The 27,334-nt window shown below is 33.0% G+C and overlaps 1 protein-coding gene across 3 annotated transcripts in view; it reads left to right on the top strand.

Moving 5' to 3' along the window:
- GRIA2 (glutamate ionotropic receptor AMPA type subunit 2) overlaps positions 1–27,334 on the top strand; it is a 177,152-nt gene that overhangs the window by 80,757 nt on the left and 69,061 nt on the right. For all 3 annotated transcript variants that reach the window (XM_074229062.1, XM_074229061.1, XM_074229059.1), the window contains 3 exons: positions 3,688–3,927; positions 13,166–13,362; positions 19,778–19,831. In XM_074229062.1, the coding sequence (XP_074085163.1) occupies positions 3,688–3,927; positions 13,166–13,362; positions 19,778–19,831 (491 nt within the window). The remainder of the gene's footprint in view (positions 1–3,687; positions 3,928–13,165; positions 13,363–19,777; positions 19,832–27,334) is intronic.

Here is a 27,334-nt window from a genome sequence, read left to right as displayed (position 1 = left end):
AAAGGTCAGAAAATTAAGGTGAGTAAATTCAAGAAACATGAAATAAACTTATAAAACAATTAAGAGATTGGACAACTACAGCATGGGCAAAGAGACATTCAACCTTTCTTTATACTTCAGTCAGTTTCAGAAGGTATTTGTTCATTTTTTTATCCATTGTTTTCAGATTAGGTTCTGTGTAGTTCTAGGTTAATAGTCACAATACTAACCTCATTTGACAAAAATCTCCTGTGTTCCAAACCTCCCCTTTTCCCCTTAGGTCTCACAAACCATCCTTTCCTCCATCCTCTTACCCAAACAAGCTTTCTCTAACTTCACTGAAAAAATTTAGAAAAATAAAGTTATTCATAAGACCTTTATCTTCTCATATCATGTGGCCATTATCCTCTATGATATCCTTCCTAAATTCAATCTTTGATGGTAGGACTCGAAGATTTCCTCAACAGAACTAAAACCTGTTACAGTGATTTTTACCAAAATGATAACCAAAATCTGACACACTCACTTTGACAGGTAGAGAGAAGATGGACTGGAGTGGGAGAAATGTCAGAATGACTGATTAGAAGATTATTGAAATAGTCTTAATGTTAAGTGATGAATATCTGTACCATGGTGGTATTTATGTGACTAGAGAGAAGGGGGCAAGTAGGAGAGCTATCAGGAAGGTAAAGGGTACAAGATTTGACAGCTTATTAGACACATATAATGAGTAAGAGTGAGGAGTTAAGGATGAAATCAAGTGTATAACTGGGTGAAATGAATGAAAGGTGCTCTCTTGAAAACAGGGAAGATAGGAAGAGAAATAGATGAGAGGTAATATAATTGATTCAGTTTTATACATACTGAGCTTGAGTTTGGGAGGGAAAGAATTCATGAAGAGGGTTTAGATTTGTCAGGGAAATCTCCAAATCCTATCCCCCCTTCATCCCCCATCTTCTCAATAAATTTTAATGGGTCCCTATGACTTCTAGCACAAAATATAAAGTACATTTTTTTTGTCATTTAAAGTTCTTCACATCATATCCTTTTCAGACATTTCCATTTTTTATTTGTTTTGTTTTGTTGTTAGCTGGTAAGTCAGAGGCATTCAAAGGTTAAGCAACACACACTGGTGATAAAACTAATATATAAAAGCTAGGATTTGAACCTACTAGGTTCTTATTTACTCCTAGACTGATTTTCTATCTCCTACTGATTCTTAATAAAAATAAAACAATAACTTTAATATGGATCATTCATGTTTGCAAAACTTGAAGGCATACTTTGCAAAAGTATACACACTATATCATCTGATCAGCTCCAAAACAAAGTTCTATTTGGTGTCATTACTCAGGGCATTTATTTTGGTAACTTATGTAACTTTTGATTTCATTGATTGATTAACATATCTTCAGATTGGTGACATATTATCTTGTGTTTTTTTCAGAGATAATACTCCTGTTTGTAGTTTAATGGTCCTGAACCATATGGGAACATTGCTAGTTTTTTTATGAATGTTTGTAAAAGTGGAACATTTGAGGGTCTATGGCTCCCCCAGAGAAGAATAATATACTATACATTGAATTCCTATCTTGATTTCAGTACTATTTAGTTATATTCCTAGACTATGCCATTCATAAGATTCCACTTATTTATTTATTCATTTATTGATCTATTTTCTCATTTATCCGATTATGTTTACCAAAATGAGAAAATGGTAATATTTAGCTTCTCTTTATTTAGAAGATTTCATAAGAATTAGCTGTCTAGAAATTTAAAAACTTGTTGACCACTGCAGGGTAAAAATATAGTTAATACAGCAGCAGTATTTTAATTATCTGCCTTCATTAGGGGACAGGGAGAGAAGCTTTACACATAAATGAAATTTACAAATTATTGAAACGCACCTTTAAGTTTTATTTAATCTGTTTTGATGCAAATATTTGAAATATATTTAAGATTTGTACTTTATCAAACTAAGGATATGAAACATTTGTTTTGCTTTGATTTTGAGGAGAAAGGTTCTATTCTTTCATGGCATGTTACAAAGATGTCTCTAGTACCTATGAAGGCACTCAGGCTCTGACAACCCTATTTCAAACTACTTAGAAGTTTTGCCATTTCCCTCAAGATTCATTGCTTTACTATATAAGTGGTCAAGGTTACTAGAAATAAGACAACTGAAATGGAAAAGCTTGTGTTCATTTTTAGAAAATTTTTTTGCTATTAATAGCATATTGGAATGGTATTTCTGATCAGTTTGTCGGAAATGTACCCCCTCCTCTCCACCTCTCCAAATTCTAGTCATTGTTTAAGATCTCATCCCATTCCCATCTCCTATAAGAAACTTTTGCTGTATACATTACTCCAACATAGGGCAACACTTTTCTTCTCTGATTACACTACAGTATCACCCCATTCAACCATGATTATTCTTTCATTATTTCATTCTTTCTTAATCAAACTATAGCCTCCATAGAAGTAGAGAGAAGGGGGCAGCTAGGTGGCATAGATATGAGTATAGACCCTGAGTCAGGAGGACCTAAGTTCAAATTTGACCTCAGACACTTAATAATTGCCTAGCTGTGTGACCTTGAGCAAGTCACTTAACCTCATTGTCTTAAATAAATAAAATTAAATAAAAAGAAATAGGGACTCTATTTTAGCAGCATTGAGGAGTTGAAAATCAGCTAACTTTGGAGTTAAAAGGTCATTAGTTCAGGATCTCCTCTGACACAGATTCATAGCAAGTCACTTAACCTGTCAGGATGGTAGACTACATTCTAAGAATTTAAGTTTAGCAGAAGGTATTGGGAGAGGGAGTTCCCCCATATTAATGAAGTCCAGCTTTAGACCCCATTCTTATCTTTGTTCCTTTATAATATCTAGCATAGTGCTCAAAATATTGACAAAGAAAACATTATTTGATTAATGAAGTTTTTACTGAAATTTTCATGTTCTGTAATTATGTAAGTCATTCTGTTTAATATAAATATTCAATTCAGCATTTTTATACTGAATTAATAAACACCAAGTAAAATGGACAGTTTCTAATGTTTACCAGAACTAGGAAAAAAGAGGATTATATAAGAAACTCAGAATTTTTATTTTATATATATATATATGTATTACTTGCATTACTTGCATTTACCATTAAATGTTTGAGGTCAGAAGAAAACTTTTTGTTTTTTATTTTTTAAATTTTGGAGGTAATTGGGTCACCATATCTTACTAAGGCTAGAAGTATAGAGTTCATTCATTAATTCAATCCCACTGTTAAACAACATGAAATATTTGACTTGCTTCCTTTCTGACCTGAAGTTGCTCCTTATTGTGATGTCTGGTAGTTCTCCTCCCTCTGCCCAACTTCCCCTCCCCCCACCTTGGCCAAGGATTTGTCATTTTGTGGTGGACTTTGCTTAGAAATCTAATCAACTTAACCTATGCTGGAGCTCAGGTGATGGGTGGTGGGGGTGGGGGATAGTCTCAATGTCCCAGTAGGAGGGCTTACAAGGGTATGCCTTCATTAAATAATTCTATTTAAGGGAAGAATTCTAGTGAAAATATTAATTGGATGAAGCACTAAATTATGGTGCATGTGCAATTTAGACAATTTGAAAATTTTGAACATTAGATTTCATAAAAAAACAATGTGTATTCCTGTAATGATTCAGGCTCTCTCTTTTGCCTTGTTTCTTTTTCTTCTAGTCTGCTCCCAGTTTTCAAGAGGTGTCTATGCTATTTTTGGATTTTATGACAAGAAGTCTGTAAATACCATTACATCCTTTTGTGGAACTCTTCATGTCTCCTTCATCACTCCCAGCTTCCCAACAGATGGAACTCACCCATTTGTCATTCAGATGAGACCTGACCTCAAAGGAGCTCTTCTTAGCTTGATTGAATACTACCAATGGGACAAATTTGCATACCTTTATGACAGTGATAGAGGTAAGAGGCCATTGATTTTGTTGAATTGGGGTGAGTACAGCTTGTCTGACATTAATGATGATATTTCCATATTATAGAACTTCAGTGGTATATATTGATTTGAATAGTTTTGGGGTGAAGCATAAGTAACATGGGAAAAATAATATTTTAGTTTTATACCCATTCCACAGCTTTGGGAGGGGGGGGTAATAATCCAAATAGTAAATTTGTGGATTTAAGTTCATTAGTGTAACTATTTATAAAATGATGCAACATTTTGATACAAACTAAAGATATAGTAGATCATTCATCTATTTGGTCCAAAATATTAGCCTACAATTTTTGGAATGTTTCCAAATATCAAAAATATTTGAACATTGGATGTTATGAAATACCAACCAAGAATCACTTTACATAATGAATAAGATGATGCTTATTTCCGAGAGGTTTACAGAAAATTCAAATAAGCATAATACATGAATATATATATATATATATATATATATATATATACACACACACACACATGTATGGTATATATGCTTATGTGAATAAGTGTCTATCTAAGAAGATCTTAGACAGGAGTCTTGACATCATGGATAGTTGGCCTCAGTATCAGAAAGTCCTGATTTCTTCCTCGCTTAGGCACATAATAACTGTGTGACCTTGGTGAGTTGTTTTACCTCTCAGTACCCTAAGGAAGTCTAGAAGACTATGCATAAATATATGTATGTGCTTTTCTCTCTTTTATCCCTTTCCCCTCTGTCTCTTTCCCCTTCACCCTTTTCTTTTGCTATATCCCATCTATTTCTACCTATCTATATGCAATATGTTGGCATTTTTATCTCTAATTTTAATCTATGATTTATAATTTCTACCTCTAATTTATTTCTATGCATATATTTTAATGCACATAGCTACACATTTAATATGCAAACACATGTCTATATATACTTATACCTATATTTAAATATCTAAATATGTATATCTTTATACTTACATCTATTAATGTCTCTTTATATGCATGTACATATAAATGCATGCCAATGACCATATGCACATATAGATATTTCTCAGAGTCTTTTCTTTCTCTTTTTCTCCTCCCCAATGTATTGGGGGGCTTGTAAAGAAGGACATGACAGGGAATGGCATCTAAGTATACTTTTTAGGACATAATTGTGACTTATTGCCATAAGGCACTAAGAGTGAAGTTCTCTTTGCTTGGGAGTTTATAGTTTTAGCAAGTTGTCTGGAGTCATAAGAGGTTAATTGACTTGACTGGTGTGATAATCTAATAAGTATGAGAGGAGTAGCTGAACACTATATTTATATTAATCTATAGTAATTAAATTATTAATTAACTAATTAAATATTAATCTATTTAAGGGAAGAATTCTGGTGAAAATGTTAGTTGGATGAAGCCCATAATTACTGTGCTTGTGCAATGTAAACAATTTGAAAATGTTTTTCTCTTTGATTCCTCTGTTCTTTTCAGTGAGTTATAGTTCTAATAGAAGCCAAGTCAAATCTTGATATCAGAGGAGTTAAAGAGATTTTTTTGTAACAAAGGAAAAACAGTACTGTTGCAGACTTCCTTTTTTGATTAGGCTTTTGGAATGTCAAAATTTCCAAATGAAAGTTGAAAACTGTTCTTGTCATGAGATAAGACAACTGACCATCTAGCAAGGGCAGAAAAGATGCCAAATACCATTCAATTCTCCACTGATCAATGAGCTGGCCACGTGGGTCAGGCTTATCTGAGTCAGGAGCTTTTAGTTAAGAAATCACATAGGATTCTCCAATATCCTTCTGGACCTGGAAATGATAACATTCTACTGAATAACCATTACATTAGCTCAAAGAAAGTGTTTGTGTCAACACATTTCTCATTCTGCTTTAGGAAAGGAGAGTATTGTTATTCTCATGGGAGGGAATAATATATGGAAGCATTTAGACCAAATGTTGATTCCAATGTAATGAATTATTTTGAAGTAGTCACCTTACAAATGTGAAGCTAGTATTTATATAGCTCAGCATTTGCTGACAGACTCCCTTGCTCCTCACTCTTCACCCCACCCCCATCTTGCTTTTTGCCAACTTCTTTGTCCTCTCTATGCAACCTAAAAAAACCTCACTATGTAGGAGGATGTGAAAGTTGTTCCCAATTAGAACTCTTCTCTGAAGTTGAATTCAGGTTGATAAGTAGCCTAATGGAGGGACTCATGACATTCCTTCCATCCCTATAATCATTCTTTTTAGAACTCATGTTGGAAACTCTTGGTTGGAGTTTTCCTTTACTATAGATCAGCCCCTTCTTTTTTGGAAATACTAAATAAAGTTTTAAGTGGTAAGATTTAAAACCATTTAAATCTGCAAATACAATTGAGCTCAAGTATATCTTAGTAATAGAAGGATGTTTGAAACTAATCCTAAACTAAAGTGCTATTAAAACCTTTAATTTGATCTAAAGACTGCCAAATAACTTTTGAAAAGTTTTGATTTGTACATTATGATGGTGGTTTTTATCTTTGAAACCTTACATCTGTAAGAACTCTCACAAAGTAATTGGGGAAATTCCTGACCTCTTTTACATAATGAGTTATTTCTTTCTTTAAAGTGACTTTTATTCTGCCTCTGCTTCCTTTTTCTTTGGGTCATATTTCAGATGAGAAAGCTAGTTTTTGTATTTTTTAAGCATCTATTTTAAACAGAAAGGACAAATACAGTAAAGCAATCATTATTTTCTTTCAGTCACGTTATCTCTGACAATGATACCAAGGGCATATTTCTTGATGTCAGCCTAAAACAATAGGAATGCATTGCCCCACAAAAACCTCCAACTTTCCCTAAATATTACACTATAGAATTACAACTCAAAAATTCAACAAACGTATTGCCTACTATGTTTTAGGAGTTATATACTGGGAATACAAAGACAAAGAATGGGGGGGGGGGGATTGAGAGAGTTCCTGTCCTTAAGGAACTTTATTCTATCCTTTAAATGATCTAAATTTTGAAAATATATTTTATGCCCTATTTCTTCTAAACTCAAAACCCATGTGATTCCCTCTCATTCTGGTATAATAAAATAATAGTAAATAAGAATGTGAGCTCCTTGAGAGCTGAGACTAACTTTGGAGACAGAAAGAACTTCATGTCTTGTTTTCTGAAATATAGTACACCTGATTGCTGTGTGACTATGACCAAATCACTAAAGTACAATGAACCAGGCAAATCTTTAAGATTATAAATTGCAAAAGGAGTTGTTTTAGGTGCAGTGATTTTCTACACTAGGGGGCTCTCACATTGATAAAAATCACAAATTTGAACCAAATGAAATTCACCGAATTGTGCTTTTTTTAGTGTCTAGATAAGGTAAGAAAATTGCTAATGATAATATTATGTATAATTGTATTCAAATTCATGATTATAGTGTGTTTTTTAATATCAGAGAAATCAGAATAAGAATTCCCCTATAGATTTTATCATGAACTAGGACTATAAGACAAACAAAAGAAAACCCAACAACAGCTCATCTAATCTTAATGAATCTATCCTAGCACTTCCAAATTTGACTTTGGTTTAGCTACCTGATTATTAGCTAACCATATGTTAGGCTCACTGTTTTGCCTTGCTGAAGGAGTACAAATATAGTCAATACTTACAAAATTAGGCCTGGGACTAAGCCTTGGTCTCTTTGCCTGAGTTATAACTCTGCTTGTATCATTTTCAAATGACATTATCAATCCTAGGAATTCATTGTAAAATTTAGCAATAATAAATTTGCATCTGGTCCATTAAATATCTTTGCATCCAAATGAGCTAGTCATTTCAACTCTGACAGACATTTAATGTTATCCTTATTAGTTTTACATCTGTTAATAATGTATATACATGCTAGAGTCTGAAAGGGACATTTAAGATCATCCATTCTGATTCCTTTATTTTATACAAGAGGAAACAGTTCCAAAGATGGCATACAATAGTAAGATGCAAAGCTAGGATTAAAATCAAGATGTTTATCTTAAGATAGATCAAAATTTCCATTTTACCATATATACAGTATTTCAAGTTTTATCAAGAATTTGCAAAATAATATACTTTGAGAGCAATTTAAGTGTAGGGGAGAACATATTAAATCTGAGGTTGAATTCCATTTAGACATATACAAGTTGTGTGAGTCTGGATCAATTATTTAAACTTAGTTTTCCTGTCTGTAAAATGAAACAGTTGGACATGATGTCAAATATGGGGCCAACATTGTTGGTACAAGTTCAGTCAGTAGCTCTCCTAAATGTAGTCAAAAACATCTTAAAATGTAATTTTGGGCGGCTAGGCGCTCAGTGGATAGAGCACTGGCCTTAGAGTCAGGAGTACCTGAATTCAAATCCGGCCTCAGACAATTAATAATTACCTAGCCTTGTGGCCTTGGGCAAGCCACTTAACCCCATTGCCTTGCAAAAATTAAAAAAAAAAATGTAATTTGGAAATATCTAACAAAATAAAATTAAAAAATAATAGAATAAAAATAAGTTAATATGTGGTTTTCAAAGTCAATATGTAGGCCATAGGGAATCCTTATTGATAATTTAGTCATCCCCATTTCTATTTGAGTTTGAAACCACTGTCTTGGAGTTATAGATCAATAATCCTTGGATCCCTTACAGAAGGGATTCTAAATTATAAAATGTGTATACTGAGTTAATTTTCTCTGCCTATTTGTGTAAGACACAGCTCGGGTGCTACTACTACCTGATTATGCTGTTTTTCTAGTATTTTAGAGTTTTTGATTTATCATAAAAACATAGAGAAATAAGATCTAGAACAAGGAGATAGACCCTTGTAGACAACACAATCATCACACTTTTCAGATAAGAAAAGCAATAGGCACAGGTTTGAATATTATTTGAATTTACTTTTGCTGACTTTCTCTGGTCTCAAGTTATAATTTTAACCCTAGTCAGCTGTTAGAAAATGAATGATGATGGAATGTAAAGAATTGGGCAGGGTAGAAATAATTGAATGACTAAGTATAAATCTCTCACCACTCCTGGAAATGGGAGAGAGAAGAATATTCCTCTTTGAACATATATTCCTCTGATGGTGAAACAGTGACATCATCTTCAATAATAAACAATGGTAGGTAACCCACCTATTTATGGATCAGCTACTATTGACCCACATATGTATTTAGTAATATTAGTATTGCCTTGCCATTAAACTAAATCAATCAAGTCTAAAAATGAACCATTCTAGTAGAGATTTAGCTCTGTAACAAATGGCAGCTTTGTCAGCTTTTCCAGTTTAACACATCATATACTTTAATAATGACAGATTTAAGTCTCTGAGAACCAGCATTGACCATTAGTGACTTCTGGTGTGTGGAATTAATGAGTTTGAAAGTCTGCCATCTTCTTGAATAGATTCTAACTGATTAAAAAACATAATTTACATTTTCATTGATAGAGAATACTGCCAAGGAACAAATTCAAAGTTATCACTTGATAAAATCTATTTACAAATTTTCCTCCATGCTTGACTTTCCTACTAATGCTGATAATACTGAATTTCCATGATAACAAATTACATCTCTATTTGAACCTTTTAGTAATCCTTCAGATTGTCCTAATATTAAAAAAAGAGAATAGACATGTCATCTTTAATTGTAATTAATATTTTCCATATCAGCTATTATTTGAGAAAGAGTGCCTGTTTAGCAGCTGAAGATATAGTCTGTGAATAGTACATGATGAGGATTCCCATTTGTTAATGTTACTACGTTGAGGGCATGAGTCATGGTACTCCACATTCTTCAAAGAATTGATAATTAGTTATCATCCAGAAAGGAGTAGAAGTATTTGGTGGGTATGAGTAGGGAGATAAGTGGATATAAGCAAGTCAAATAAGGAATTATAAAGGAGAGCTAGAATGAGATGTCATCAAAGAAATGAATGAACAAAAGGAAATGAAATAATCACATCATCACAGTAAGAAATAAGAGATAAGCAATAGACAGATCCTCTGCTCCATTATTATCCTATGAAGATAAAGAATAGAATACCATAATCATAATGGATGAGTCCCTTGTGACTTATGGAGGATATTGGTAAGAAATACACCATATGGATGAGGATAGGTTATGAGATATATATATATATATATATATATATATATATATATATATATATATATATATATATATCATCAAAACTAATACCCATGAGATCACAGAATCATTTGAGTATTTCAGACAGTATCAAGGAAGAGTCACAAAAATGATTGATTTCAAAACTGCATTATGTAAAGAAAAGGATAAAGATATTTAGTCTTTATAACCTGATGAAATGAAGACAGTGGGGGAATCATTCCTATAATTAAGTATCAAATAGTTATTGTAGTAAGCATGATGACTGATTTCCTCCTTCACTGAAGCTGAACAGGAAGGAAATGAGCTTATATTGAAAAATAGAATATTTCATTTACACATAGTGAAGTTGTGAAATTTATGAGGTGTTGAGAATGTTCTATCATGAGTTTTTAAAATCTTTTGCTGAAATATTTTTGACTAAATTAAATGGGATATCAATTTTAAATGAATGTCTGTATTTTCAATTTGATCCATAAAAGTATGGAAGGAGTTGACTGATTCTGCCAAATTTGACTTCTGTTTGTCTGTATATTCTTTTATATTTAAATTTTAAATTAAAAAATATTTACTTTGTTCTTAGTTTATGAAATAAAACAAGTTTAACATAATAGAATAAAAAATATACTTGAACATAGAAATGTAAATCTGCTTAGGGATTGCTATCCTTTAAATATATAATGAAATTAAACTTTTTTTTCCTTCCTTCTCCATCCCCTGCTCTAGTGATGGTGATCATAAGATACAAATACACACACATATGGAAAATATTCTAGGCATAATTCTATTTATTAGACCTTTCAAAACAAATCCAGGAACTAAATGTATAGTCTTTAATTGCTAGTGATCCTAAAAGGCCAAAAAAGTATGAAAATATACCTTTATATCAGAACTTATGGTACCTGATTTATATATGACAATCTGCTACTATCTTTACAACTTAGGTCCAATAGTAATTTCATTCACCATCTTGAAATGGTAACTTTAATCTTCCACAATGTGGAAATACCTTCTGTAGTGCCGATTAGGTTACACTGAAATCTCACATGGGGTTAAATGTCACAGAAATATAGATGATTACACTGAATGAGGTCTGCAGTTCACAGAAATACTAGCAATAAAATTAACAATGTTCTTTTGGACATAGTTTTAGTTATGTTCTTTCTGAAGATAGGGGGATATTTAGACAAACTGTTCTACTCAATGTCATCCAGGACCGTGATTCTGTGTCATCATGGAAGGCTTTTCATGGAATTGTCACATTTTGGCTGCCAAAAACAGTTTCTCTGTGGATGAAAATAGTAGAAATAATGTCAAAAGATCATTTCTTCTCTCTCTCTCTCTCTCTCTCTCTCTCTCTCTCTCTCTCTCTCTCTCTCTCTCTCTCTCTCTTCCGCCACCCCTCCTCCTCTTCTCTCCATTTCTGTGTCTGTGTCTGTTTTTCTGTCTCGGTCTCTATCTCTGTCACTCTTTCTCCCCTTTTCAATTCTTCTTCTTTCCCTTTAAGTGCTCTGCAGCAGCTGAGAAGGCAGAAGGAAAGCTTAATAGCTATATTCAAGTGTATGAATAGTCATTGTGTTGCCACTGATGACCAGCTGATTTCTTTATGTGGGTGGCATCAAGTAGCAATGGATTTATATTGAAATATATATACATGGCTTTAATTTCCATACATTGACATTTATGGAATGCAGCTTTATGTTTTGGGTGAGTTCTTTAATCCACCAAGCCAATTCCATTGTTCCTCCCTTGCAAGAGATCAGGTAATTAGATAAGCAAAAGGCATAGTTAAGATAATGTCATTCCCCTGGCTAAAGAAAGGATGTGGGACTCTTCCTGACACTTAACCACAATACAAACTTTTGTCATTTGGAGCTCTTCCCTTCAGCCAATCTGACATGAGGAAAAGGCTGCACACACAATATTCCATCTGCTATCTCTAGGTTTTTTTCTATGCACATGCTACCCCCCCCCCCCAACACTTTACTTTTTATCTCTCTAGTATTTTTCAAGTCCCTTCCTATTTTTCATCTTTCCTGATCACTTCTGTTCTTAATGCCCTTCCTACTAATATTATAGAGTATTTTCTTTGTAAATGTTTTGTATTGATATATCTGTAGATATATTATTTACCAAAGTAGAATATAAGCTTCTCAAGAGCAGGAACTCTTTTATCTGTGTTTTTTTTAAATCCTCAGCTCCCTAGAATATATTATATGCTGATTGAATAAATGGACAATTAAAATCCTAGTAATATACTTTGAAAGCATGTGATATCAAATTTTAATGGTTTGACAGTAAATTTATATTAGGGATTTAAATACTCCTCCGCTTGGGAAATAAAATAAGCTTATTTTTGCTAAATGGTTCTTTCCAGAATGCTAAATGCTACTCTGGTAACCTGAAAGAACTGATTATTCTCTTGAAGATGAAAATTTTTATTTATGCATCATAGTTTCCTTATTATGGAATAAGGCTCAATAATGCAAAATTCCTACATAATATACTAAAAGGTTTTATTGAAATTGCTGAGTTGAGTACAATAGGATTTAATAGAACAACTTCCATGAGATAAATACCATCCTTGGCTCTTACAATTGAACAGACTTTCATCTTGCCAATAACTCTCTTGATCTTTCCAAGACAGTAGTGTTGTGGGGGCATTAGAAACAGGATAGAAAATATATGAGCTTCAATTCAAGAAGTAAGAAAAGAAACAGGTGATCCTGGCCTTTGATTTCAGAAATATGAGGCAATGAAAACACTCACAGTTCAGTAATATTATAAAGTAGACATCTGCCTTTGAAGAATGAATATGCCTTTTCTGCCAAAGAATGCTCCTTTTGCTTAGTAATGTAGCATCTAAGTGCTTTGGTTCACAGATGTGATTCTGAAAACATCAGATGCTATCAAAGATGCTAGTTGAAACTTTTCTTTTTTTGTATTTTTTTGGAGGAGGGTTGTGGAGAGAGAAGGAGTGGGGTTATCATCTAGTTATCTACTGAACCTTTTAATGGCATTATAATTAGAAGGTATATAAAACAAGATTCTGAGCTATTCAAAAGACTTTAACGGTCTTTTAAATTTTTATTTTTTTAAATTTGTCCCTTTCAGGCTTATCAACATTGCAAGCTGTCTTGGATTCTGCTGCTGAAAAGAAATGGCAAGTGACTGCTATCAATGTAGGGAATATTAACAATGACAGGAAAGATGAAACTTACCGTTCGCTGTTTCAAGATCTAGAAGTAAAAAAGGAAAGGCGCGTAATCCTCGATTGTGAGCGTGACAAAGTCAACGACATTGTAGACCAAGTAGGTGATGCTTCATTTTAAAAAACATGACCCCAGATACAGAATTCTGGTGCAAAGTCAGTAGTTACAACAAGCTTTGGGGGGAGTGGTGCGTGAACAGCAGTTTTTGTTTTATGACTTCGGTATGACACAGCATCAGCCATCATTTTAAATTATCTATGGCATCAGTTGGCAATAGCAGGTGCTCTAGGATAATGCTGACCCAGCAACTTGATGGTTTTGACTAGTAACAAAAACCTAGTATAATAATGTTCTAAATTATCTGGCCTTTGTTTGTACCGTGAGAAATATAAATTTAAAGCCTGGCCTTCATTTGTCCCATGGATGGTATTTATTTTATTATATTTCTCAAATTTGGATATCTTTCATTGGGAATTTGCCATTTTCCCATTTTAAATCATTAAAGTCTTCTTCTACAGTTAAAGAAAGACAAATTTAGTGCCTATCAGTCAGTCAATAGGTATTTATTAAACACTTTCCTATAGATCAGACACTGTGCTAAGTTCTGGGAATGTAAAGGAAGACAAAAACACAGATTTTACTCTCAATGAGCCTACATTCCATTAGGAGAGACAAAAAAGAAAATTACTAATTATATATAAAATATATATGAATATTTTATTAGAAAAGAAGACTTTGCTTCTTGGGTGTTAGGTCTAGAAAAAGATGCCATATGCCACTTACCTTTTATAGGTGAGGGAAATAAGGTCAAGGGAGATTCAATCACTTGTCTTAGAAACAAGAGGTGACAAAATGTCCCAAGAGGATTCTGATTCCAAAGTTTCTGGTCTTTGCCTTATACCCCAGCGCTTCAAGTAGAATGCCCATCTTTAACTTAGTCTTTTGCCTTTGATTTCTTTCATAGCTTATGTCTCCCAGATTTGTCTCTCTGAATTTCTATTCCTCGTGCAGTTGTGAAGACAGGTACTTTAAAACTTTCTTCAAAGAGAGGATTGTTTTTGGAAAATAGTTTTTTGGGACTACATCCAACAGTTGAATGACCTCATACTGTCCCTAAGCTCTCCATGGTATTCTATCTCCATGGAATCCCATAGATGATAATGGAGTCAATTGTTTGGATTCTGGGACTATATTTATGCTTTGGACCCTCAGATAGGAAATTGGACATTCCTATCTAAAGCACTGAGAGAAGTAATTTTCTAAATAGCCTCATATTATTTGTAAGGGTCAAACACAAAATAGTTGTGTTTTCTTAGATTAGATCTGTGTGGTTACAATTTGTTACCTTCAGGGGCACACAATACGTAACAATAAAACCTATTATTTTACACTTGGAATGTCCTTTCATCTCTATCTTACCTGAGAACCAGTGAGCACATAAATACCTGTGAAACCTGTCCATTGCCAATGTGCGACTGATATTAAGGCAGTCTTGTTCATTAACATTTCATCAATAAAGACATCTGGGGTGTGTGTATGTTTGTGAATGTGTATTTGTATGTATGTGTGTGCTCATGCAAAGGTGAGAGGTTTTTTTCTTTTCTTAGATGATATAAAAGTCAACAAAAGGAAAAAACAAGAAAACATGCAAAAATTAATACATGAAGATAGAAAGAGAAATGATAGATGGATAGAAAGATGATAGAACCATGGTTAGACAAGAGGATAATAGAGAGATAGAAAACTTTTGTCTGTATTCATTTGATCGATGTGATGCAACATACTGGGATATTTCCCTCCTCCTTTCCCTAACCCTACATTTGCCTGCTCCTCCTACACTCAAGATGTGTGTCTTTCCTTTTTCTTTTTAAGGTCAGGAGAGCTAGAACCACTATCTGACACCCTGAATGAATCAGCAGATGAATCATTTACTGACATTATCTGAATAGGGTTAGCTTTGGAATGGGGGGGCTTGAGAAGTTTGCCATAAGGAAAGGCAAAAGTATCCTGGCTATAATTCTTGAATCCTCTTCAGCCTGAGGATGAAAAGTAGGTTCATTAATTTGTAGAGCACAAAAGATTTTTTCAAACATAAATATTAATGAATTCTTAATTGATATATAGCAATACTATCCTTAGGACAGCTAGGTGACTTAGTGGATCAAATGCCAGACCTGGAGTTAAGAAGATCTGAGTTCAAATTTGACCTCAGACACTTGCTCTGTGATTCTGAGCAAGTCACTTAACTCTGTTTGCCTCAGTTCTTAACCAGTAAAATGAGTTAGGGAAAGAAATAGTAAATCATTTTAGTATCTTTGTCACAAAAATACAAATGGGGTCATGAAGAGTCAGATACAACTGAAAATGACTAGACAGACAGAATACCATGCTTAAGAAGTATAGAATGGAACTCTCATTTTTATTTAGAATAACTGAATAAAGCAAAACAATTATGAGAAAATTATCAAATGATATATTCCAGAGAGATGTCAACTTTTCAAAATTTTCTGGTCTTTGGAGTTTGAGGCATAAGCATTTTAACCTGGAGATTATGTATATATATATATATATATATATATATATATATATATATATATATATACATATAATATTATATATATATGTGTGTGTGTGTGTGTGTAAAATTCTAGAAACTCATTAGAAATTCACAGGAATGAATTTTCAGATTGGATTTTAATATTTTTAAAGTCCTAAGATCGCAAAAGACATAGTTATTATCTATCATAAAAATTTGATGAAAATCTAAATGAAACTAGCATTAGTGCTTTACCATTTTACCTCATAATTCTTGTTAATTAGGTAGTAAGGTCTGTTGTTTCTACCTCCTAAAGGAGTTTAGCATTATCAGCATCCTTTTTAAAATTTCAGTGCCCTGAGCAAAGCATTAATCCCCATATGCTTATAATTCTGTATATTATTACCTTAGCTAGAAGACCACAAACACTACACACACACACACACACACATATATATATATATATGCATGCATATAATATCAACCACATATATTTATTGAATCCAGATTATTTGGTAATATGCATAAAATATAGGGATTTGGAAAAACTCCAATACATATTTCTATGTGGGCACCTTCAGAATGTATTTAAAAATCATGACTGCATGGGGGTTTGTCACTAGGCCTTTCACCAAAAAAAAAATATGGTTTCCATGGTAGCATGCATTTTGAAGTAGAAAAATTTCCTGTAGGTGGGGAAAAGTAAGGAATATAATTTCTTCACATGAAAGCATGGTGTATTGTTGCTGCCAGTTCTTTTGTAAGACATAATAACCTGCCTGGTTCACGAAGGCTGTGGGGAAGAGAACTTATTATTACTATTATTATTATAATTATTTTCATTTACCTAACACTTTAAAGTTTGTGAAATGCTTTACAGTCGTTACTTCATTTGATCTTAGGAAACAGCTTAGTGTGAATGTGTTGTGATTAATCCTAATTTATAGATGAAGAAACTGAGTATGATTGAGATTAAATGACTTGTCCGTGGTAATATAATTAATGTCAGAAACTTTATTCAATCTAAATTTCTTTTACTGCAAATTAGTAATTATGGTGAAGTGAAAATGGCTCTGAATTCATTATCAGTGTGAAATCTGCCTCTGACACTCCCAAACTGTATTACCTTGGACAAATCACATCATCTCTGGCTTCCTCAGTTTCCTCATTCATTAAATGAGGATTAGGGGGAGGCAAATTTATTTCTGAATAAATTCTAAATATATTTTGCTCTAAATCTTTATTTTATACTTTGTAGCTATCTAAGCTTGGCACTTTCATACAGTATAAATCTCTTGCTAACATAACAACATAACAAATTTCATTGGCATTTCTTCAGTATAAACTGAAGAAATGCCAATGAAATTTGTTTCTCATGGCCTCATTATCTTCTTCCTTATAGACTCTAAAATGCAGGCTCCTCATTAACCTTGTATCTTATCTCATTGCTCAGAAAGATAGATGTGATTCTTTGAGGTTCTTAAGACATTGCAGGCACAGTTAGCAAATATTAGTATGAGAAAGTCGGATCTTATCTTAGATTCATTCTTGTCCCCTTTCCCTAACAGTAAAATATACATATAGTCTTTTACATTCTGTTTCCTCCTAACTTCCCCCTCAATAGGGCAGCATTTTATTAACTAGAATAGAGAATAGGAGTGGGGTGGGGGCTGAGGGCTGACCCTGTGATTTCATTGGTAAAAGAATCTCCTCAATGAGGAGGGCCAAGGCAAGTTAGCATCTTCTTCTATGGCTGATAGATTTAGAGTATTACATGGAACACTTCCTTGCCCAAGATTAAATAACCAGTATCTGTCAAAAGCTGAAGTTGAATATAACTCTAACTGACCCCAAGTCTAACATCTTAACTACTATGCTAACTGCAGTTTTCTACTGACCCAAACTGTTCGCTTGGATTTGGTAGCAATTGTGAGGAGTTATGAAATGAACACTATTGACCATTCCCTGGTCCGCTTTACCGTCTGCGTGCTAATAGAAAGTTCATTCTGTTTTTATGTAGGGTTGGAGGCCCAACATACTAGTTTTTTGACCCTGGATAAGTCACTCAACTCTGTTTACTTAGTTTCCTTATCTGTAAAAATGAGTTGAAGAAGAAAGTGAAAAACTCAACCAGAAATTTGTATCAAGAAAAACTCACATGGGGTCATGAAGAGTTGGACATGAGTGGAAATGACTGAACAGCTAAAAAAATCAATTAATTTAACATCTCTGTTCCTCATTTTCCTCATCTGAAAATGGGGAAGATATTACCCATCTCATAGGGTTCTTTTGAGGATCAAATGAATTAACTTGAAAAGGATTTTGTGAACTTTAAAGTTGAAATAATTGACTTTGTTGTTTTTTCAGATCTCAATTATGTTCATTAATGAGAGGTAAACATAAAGAAGTCTGGTTTTGAATCTTGTTTTTTGCACATAGTAACTTTGTGACAGTGGGCAAGTCATTTTACTCTTCAACACTTCAGTTTTCTCGTGCAAAATGGGAAGAAAAAACACTTGCAGCATCTCCATCATAGGGATTTTTAGGAAACATTGCTTTAAATTGCAACACACAGAGACTATAAGGTGCTGGTGGATAGAGAGTTTTCAGAGTAAGGAAAGACATGAGCTCAAGTTCAGCTTCTGACACATGCTAGACATGTGAACACAGTTTTGTCCCAGGTAAATCTCTGAGACTAAAAGCTATAGATAAGTTCTTATCTAAAGTAGTGGAGTGAGTTTTCAAATCAGAAGTTAAATATAAAATATATTATAAAGCCAAAATATAAATATTATATATAATTATAAAGTATATTTATAAATAATTATATATTTTCTATACACTTACTTAAATCAAAGATATACCTTTCTTTGTTAAAGCATAATGTAAAAATGAGCTATTGAAATCTAACATTTTGGTCTTGGACCTCCAACCCTACATAAAAACAGAATGAACTATCTATTAGCACGCAGATGGTAAAGCGGACCAGGGACTGGACATAGTGTTCATTTCATACCTCCTCACAATTGCTACCAAATTCAAGTGAACAATTTGGGTCACCAGAAAAGTATATATTTTGCCAGAGTCTAGATATGTTCCTATTCATTTTGGGCAAAGTTTTGTGAAATATCAGTCCAACTCTGAGGTTATTTATTTTAGGTTATGATGAAACTGTACCATAAAGACTTCAAAAAGATCTTTTGAAAATTGAGGCAATTTTATAGTCTTGAATTTCATTTTTCTTACCCACAGCTGTTTCCAAAAATTCAACCTGTCACTTCTGAAAACATGTCTGGGTGTCTAATTTTTTGAGAACAGAAACTACATGGACAAACTCAATGAATCTAGAGATTCAGCTATTCCTAGTTCTATGACATTTTGTGCAAATAGATTGTATACATGTAAGAAAATATAGAGATTAGGAAGTCTTTAATTTTGTTATGGGTTCTTCTAAATTTCATACAAATATCTTGAACTTTCTGTTGTCTCCATTTTCATGTTTGTCCATCTCTATGCCACTAAGGCTTAGGCAAAGTGGGAGGGAGAGACAGAGAGAATACTAAACAAGCAATAACAAGTTTATATTTCAATTTACAAAAGAGCAAATATAGAGGCTGAAAATTCATCATATTTTCCTCAAGGGACCTTAGGCAAGGAATTTATGAAAAGGATTACATTATCCATGATTAGTGATGAAAAATGAAGAAAGTGAATCTTCAAGATGCAAAATGACTTGCTTAATGTTAGACTGTAGTAAATGATAGAGATGAGATTTTAAACCAGTTCAATTTATTTCAAATTTAGTGTCATTTTTACTGCATTACAGTGGTTGTTTTGTATTCTGTCACTAAGTTGACTTCATCAAGGACAAATAAAATGTAATGTTTGATTTTTTAATGATTAATGATATCAGTTATCACAAGTTAAATCAATGTTTAGAGAATTTATTAAGGGCTTATTTTTGTTTTTCTTTGGCAGGTTATTACCATTGGAAAACATGTTAAAGGATATCATTACATTATTGCAAATCTGGTAGGTAAATATATTAATTCTGATGATTTTAGTAGAAATTAGCATTCAATTAAAGAGGTAATTCTGAATGCATGGAATGTGTCTAGGTAATATTTTTAAAAAATTATTTTGATTTTATCTGGTTTTGCAGATCAACAAAATTATGTGCTTTTCATGTTTTACAAATCACTAGTCATTTCCCTCTCATTATGAATAATACAAGAAATGTGAAAAAGTAGTTGGAAGATATGAAGTATTATTCATGTAAGGAAACAAGGGCCCATGTCTTCTTTATCTGCCTATTTCTTTCCTCTCATCTATACTATCAATTCTAGCACAATACATTGTATATAATAGGCATTCAATAAATTATCTCTTGAGTAAATAAATATTCATTTAAAATATTTATATTTAGCAAAAAAAATTTCATCTTAAAACGATGATGAGTTTATCTTAACTGTTTCTTCTTCACTTTCAAAAATTGGTCAGTGGCACAGTGGATAGAGAACCAGCCCTGGATTTAGGAGTATCTGAGTTCAATCTGGCATCAGACATTTAATAATTACCTAGCTATGTGGCCTTGGGCAAGTCACTTAACCCCATTGTCTTGCAAAAACCTAAAAAACATGGTCAACTATTCATTTTACTATACTAATAGCAGGATTTTATTAATTAATGCCAATATGTGACGATTCAAAATATTTATTACTAACAACTAAGTAACAAATGTAATAAACTAACATCTTGTCATAAGGCATAGGCCATAGGGCCATAGGACCATAAGGCCATAGGAGTAAGAATGGATTGCACCTGCGGACTTCTGAGTTTTGAAGATTGTGATGTTTCCTTGCCTTAGGAGAAGGGCAAAAATACACTATCTCCCAGAAGTCTCTGCAGTTCCAGACTATACTTATCACCTCAAGGAGAGATGTTACTATAGACAGGAAAGATATTGAGTCCTGAAAAAGAATTTTTCTCTAATGGGAGAATTAGGCATTTCATATTATGAAAGATATTGAAATTACATCCAAGTTTCAAAAAGGTAAAATTGCCAATTTTTCATCTATCCCTTTGTCAAGCTGTGCTTATGCTGAATATTTAAAATGACAAGTCATATTTTCCTCCTGTAAATACTTCTCCTTAATTCAATTCAGTTCAACAAAAATTAAGTTTTTTTTATATGTTTTAGACTTTATGGAAAGCACTTGAGATACAAAGAAAAATGATAAAAATAGTCCCTGCTCTTGAGCAGTTTAGATGCTACTATGAGGATATCAGATTAATTTGAAGAGAAAAAGAGAGACAGGGGGAAACATAGAGAGAGAGACAGAGAGAGAATTCTAGTAAGTGATGGAATTGGCAGAGGTTTCATGGAGAAAAAGATGGTAAATGAACTGGTCTGTAGCTTGGAAGGACTGCATGTTAGAAATGAGAGATACTTTGAATAAATGTATAGAGATGATTGGTGGCATATACTTGAGGAAGAACTAGTAGTCCAGTTTCACTGGACTGACAAGTACACGATTTAGTTCAATACCAAGTATGGAAAGGTCGGTAGGAACTGGGCAATGGAAGTAGAGGGGTCTGAATACCAGGGTAATGAATACTTATTTTATGCTAAAGATAGTGGGAAGTAATTGAAGATTCTTGTTAAAGAGGGTGACATTGTCAGATCCATACTTAAAAAGATTATCTGGGTCAATGTGTGTTTAATAGATCCGAGTATGGAGGAATTAAAAGAAGTAGAACAATTAAAAAGCTATTAAAATAATTCAGGTGAGAGAAAACTGGGGCAGAAGTTTTCTGAGTAGAGAGATGGCAATTAAGGCAAGTTGTGAAAATAGACTTAACAGACATTGATTTGAGAGGACAAGGGAGAGAAAAAATATTTAGAATCATGTTGGGATTTTAAACCTAAGAGAAGAGAGGGATGGTGGTGTCCCCAGCAGAGAAAAGACTTTTTAGAGAATGGTTAGTCTTAAGCAGAGGTAAGATGTGTAGAGATAATGAATTCTGTTTTAAAGTTGAAGAATTTGAGATGTCTATGCAACATCCAGGTGCAGATTCCAATACTCAATCAATGATTTAGTACATTGGTTTTGGGATCATTTGCATTGAGATAATAATGATGAGTTCATGATAGATGAGATTACAAAAGAAAAGAATGTTGAGAGTTGAGAAAAGGGCCCAGGACCAAGTGTTCAGAGAAATAGATGAGAATTTGGCAAAGAACTTGGAGAAGGAACTCTGGGGAAGTTAGGCAGAGAACCAGTAAAAAATAATGTCAAAGAAACGAAGGGAAAAATGAGTAACTGGACTTCAATAAAATCACCATTAATGGCTATCTGATTTATTAAGTTTCAAAGATGAATTCACATAAATAAACACATAAGTAATCTATAATTTGTTATAGAACTCTGGCATGTGGAGTCATTTCTGAGATCTTGGAAATGAAAACTTAGAAATCATATCACTTATTACCATCTTCCCACTCTGCTGTTTACCTGGTCTCAACTCCAATATAGTCTTGTTGAATGGATCCAGGCACTAATCTGTTGGGGTCTCACCTCTTACCTCTCTGACTCCCCTACATTCTAGTCTATACCTAAAGGAAAAGTCTCTTTCTACAAAAACACTAGAACCATCCAAACAATAACCAACAATAAGAAATTTGACCATCCCCATGTACATGCCAACATTCTAGCTCCACTGTCATCTCTCCTTATCTCCCCTGAGAGAGGAGTATAGTTCTCAGATAATTTGTTAAGCTCTCTTCAAACAATTCTCTCCTCTAAAAGCTCCCCAAAGTCTCTGTGATGGGAGAATGAAGTGATAACTTTCCTCCTTTATAAACTAACAGTATCATTGCAAAGAAAAACAACATTAAATGAGTGAGAACTCTGATCAACCACAATTCCAGAGGAGCAATGATGAATCATGTTGCCTACCCCCAGACAGAAATATAATACTGAATGAAAAATACATTTTTGAATGTGAGCAATGTAGGAATTTATTTTGCTTGCTGATTCATATTTGTTACAAGGATTTTCTTTTTTTTCTTTTTCTTAAGTTTTGATACTAAGAAGAAAAAGTGCTAGGAAGGAAAGTGAGCCCAGGGATAGGAGAGTCAAAAAAGGAAAAGAAAAAGGGTTGCTTATGTACTTAAAAATGCATAGAAGAGATCAAAGGAAGAGCTATAAAGAATCAGAAATCAGCATTTAAGCTTTTAAAATTACATGTTTAATCTATTAAATATTTAAGGGAAAAAACAAGTCACATATAGTTGTTTGTAGTTTCATGTCTATTTTTTCTTTGTTCTACTGCATATATAGAAAACCTATTTTATTTGTGATTGTTAAATTCAGAATTTGAGAAAAAAATAAAAATTTCTGTGATCCAATTAAATCAGATATTTTTATCCTAGAGTTCTTGAACTAGTTTAAAAATATTTTAATGATGTTATTTCAATATAATGTATTTCCTTTTGAAGATAAAAATATGTATTTAATACATTTAAATTATTAATTCTGAGGAGTTACCTAAGGGGTCTATGACACAAAAAAGGTTAGCAACTCCTGCTTTAATGCTATAGAAACTTCATCCAAATTACATGTCATCTTGTATTTAGACAATCCTGGACTTTAAATAAACCACAGCTGAAAAACCTGATCAAGATACTACAAAAACAAAATAATAAGAAAATGTTTTTACATAAAGTTATAGTGATATTTTTTTCACATCATCTTCACATAATATGTCTTCCCTTGTAACAAAATAAAGTATTTTGGAGATGTCTGTAATAATACTCAATATAATACTAATCTAATACTCAATGACAATCAACTTCATCATTGAACTTGTTTTCTTTTTATGCCTCAGTCTTAGAGGCTCATCAGTTTAATCTCTTCTCTTTTCTCTCTATCCCATATCTTCTGTCCCCAAACTTGAAGACAAATCTCTACTTAAAACAAAAATAGACAATAGCAAATGTTCAATATCAAAAAAATAATATCATTCTCTTGAGAGATTCCTAACATTTCAGTCCTAGGAATTCCTCTTTTAGGGAAGTCTTGCAAAGATATTCTAATCCTGAAAACATCCAAAGAATCTGTGATGCTGTGGAGACTCTGTTGTTCCTGAGTTTCTCAATTAACTTATACTATATTTCTCAAGGAAAGTGGAGATTCATTTCCTCATCTGAAACATTACACTTTATAAAATATTGTAACTTATGGTTATATATATATGTGTGTGTGTGTGTGTGTGTGTGTGTGTGTGTATGTGCATATAATATATACACATTTTCTTAGGCATTGGAACAATAAAAAAATAAGGTGGAACTAATGGGTAAAGATGGAAGAGATGAAACGTGAGTTTAAAAAGATGAAATGAGAATGTAAAGAAAATATAATGTAAATAAACTGTGAGAGATGAAAGAAATTATTGAAATGGAATTGAATAGCTTGATACAAAAATACACAACTTTATTCAAAATATAAACTCTGTAGGTTAGAATCGGTCAAATAGAAGTTGATGATTCCATGATGCAATAAGAAATACTATCATAAAGACAAAAGACTGAAAAAATAGAAAATTTCCCTAGGAAAAAAGTATATTTCAATCTTTACTCAGACAGCATAAGTTCTATCTCTTGGGATACATTGCATTGCATTTTCTCATTTTAAATTCTTCAGTTTTCTAGTTCATTGTATTGCTGAGAATAGAGAAGTCATTCACAACTCTTTATCATCTTACAATATTGTTACTTTATATACAATGCATTTCAATTTGCAGCAGTTCTTGTAAGTTTTTCCAGATTCTTCTGAGTGCATCCTGCTCATTATTTCATTTCATTTCATTTTATTTTTTCTTACTTAAAGATTTTCTTTATTTTGAATTTTGATATCTTTATTTTTTAGTTTTTGCAAGGCAAGGGGTTAATTGGCTTACCCAAGGCCACACAGCTAGGTAATTATTAAGCCTCTGAGATGGAATTTGAACTCAGGTACTCCTGACTCCGGGGCCAGTGCTCTATTCACTGTGCCACCTAGGTGCCTCTATTTTGAGTATTTTTCCCCTAATCTTACTTCATTCCCCCCATCCCCCACAGAAGGTAATTTGCTAGTTTTACAGTTTCGATGGTATACAGTGATCCAAATTGAATGTGATGAGAGAGAAATCATATGCTTAAGGAAAAAAAACATAAAGTATAAGAGATCTGCTCATTATTTAACTTTTTAGGTTTTTTTTTAGATTTTTTGCAAGGCAATGGGGTTAAGTGGCTTTCCCAAGGCCACACAGCTAGGTAATTATTAAGTGTCTGAGGGCCAGATTTGAACTCAGGTACTCCTGACTCCAGGGCCAGTGCTCTATCCACTGTGCCACCTAGCCTCCCCCTATTCATTATTTATTAAAGCAGAATAGTATTCTGCTTTACCATGATTTTATACCATTCCCCAACTGATGATCATCCTATGATATCTGCTCATCATTTCTTATAGCAGAATAGTATTAAATGAAATCAAATAACAACATTTATTCAACTATTCCCTAATTTATGAGCATCCTCTTAATTCGCAGAAAAGAGCTGCTATAAATATTTTTGTACATATAGGTACTTTTTCTTTTTTGTTTTTTGTTTTTATCTATTTTTGGAATACAGAGCTAGTAGCAATGTTTGGTCAAGGGTTTCCATGGTTTTATAATCACTTTGGGCCTAGTTCCAAATTGCTCTACAGAATGCTTGAATCACTTCACAATTCTACCAAGAGTGCATTGAGTCATTTTCTCTACATCCCCTCCAATATTTTTCATTTTCCTTTTCTGTCCTATTATGGAATCTAGTAGACATGAGGTAATATTTCAGAATTATTTTAATTTGTTTTTGTCCATTCAAAAGTAAGTTAGAGAATTTTTTCACAATGTTTTGGATAGCTTTGATTATTTCACCTGAAAACTTCTTATCTTTTAATCATTTATCAATTAGAAAATGTCTTACTTTTTATAAATTTTACTCAAATCTTTTTAAGCTTGACAAATTAATTAGACCTTTATCAGAGAAACTATCTTCAATTTTTCCATAGTTAATATTCCCAACTATATTTCCCACTATCCTATTTCTCTTCCCTGCATGTATTCTATTTTCTATCTCATTTCACTATTCATAAATGTATTTTGCTGGGGCAGCTAGGTGGCGCACTGGATAGAGGACCAACCTGGAGTCAGGAAGATGTTCAAATCCAGTCTCAGACACTTAATACTTAGCTGTGAGACCTTGGGCAAGTCACTCAACCCAATTTCCATGCAAAAAACAACAAAATATTTGTCTCCTGACTACCCCCTCACCTAATCTACTCTCCCTTCTGTCATTCCTTCCTTCCTTCTTTTATCCCCTTTCCTTTCTACTTTACTTTAGGGTAAGATATATTTCTGTACCAATTCTGTTTCTGAGTCAATTCTTATGAGAGTACAATTCAGTCACTCCCCATCAGCTCCCCTTCTCCTAGTCTTTTCTCTTTTTTGTACCATAATTAACCTCATTTCATCTTTCTTTTCCCCAGCATATTCCTCTTTTACCCCTAAATTTTATGTTTTTACATATCATCCTTTAATTTTCAACTAACTCTCAAAGTAGAATATAAGCAGTTTGACCTTATTAAGTCCCTTATGATTTCCCTTTCTGTTAACCTCTTTATGCTTCTTTTGAATCTTGTATTTTAAGATGAAATTTTTTGTGCAGTTTTGGTCTTTTCATCAGAAAAAAATTTTAAAGTACCCTATTTAATTAAATGATTATCTTTCCCCCTAAAAAAATTGTCTTTGCAGAGCAGTTATTCCTTTTGCCTTCTGGAGTATCATATTCCAAGTCTTCCAATATTTGAATGTAGAGGTGTCTAGAGCCTATGTTGTTGTGACTGAGGCTCCATGATACTTGAATTACTTCTTTCTGACTGCTTGCAGTTTTTTTTTCCTTATTCCAGAAACTGTGGAATCCGACTCTAATATTCCTGGAAGTTTTCATTTTGAGATGAGTTTCAGAGTAAATGCATTGATCAGTGAATTCTTTCTGCTTATATTTTGCCCTCTGCTTCTAGAATATCAGGGTACTTTTCTTTGATAATTTCTTGAAAGATGATATGTCGATTTTTTGTGCATGATTTTCAGATTGTATAATAATTTTAAAATTATCTCTCCTGGGTATATTTTCCAGATCAGTTGTTTTTCCAGTAAGATATTTCATTGTCTTCTATTTTTTCATTCTTTTGGATTTGTTTTATTGTTTCTTGAGTTCTCATAAAATTATTAGCTTCCATTTGTTGAATTCTAATTATTAAGGAATTATTTTCTTCATTAAGATTTTGTACCTCCTTTTTTGATTTGATCAATTTTAATTTTTAAGTCATTCTTCTTCTCATTGACTTTTTGTATCACTTGTACCATTTGACCTGGTTTGTTTTTTAAGGTGTATCTTCTTTTTGTATTTTTTTGTGCCTCCTTTACCAAGCTGTTGACTCTTTTTTCCAT

Source organism: Macrotis lagotis, chromosome 3, assembly GCF_037893015.1.
Source record: "Macrotis lagotis isolate mMagLag1 chromosome 3, bilby.v1.9.chrom.fasta, whole genome shotgun sequence".
Classification (NCBI taxonomy): domain Eukaryota; kingdom Metazoa; phylum Chordata; class Mammalia; order Peramelemorphia; family Peramelidae; genus Macrotis; species Macrotis lagotis.
This window is presented reverse-complemented; position numbering and strand designations above follow the sequence as displayed.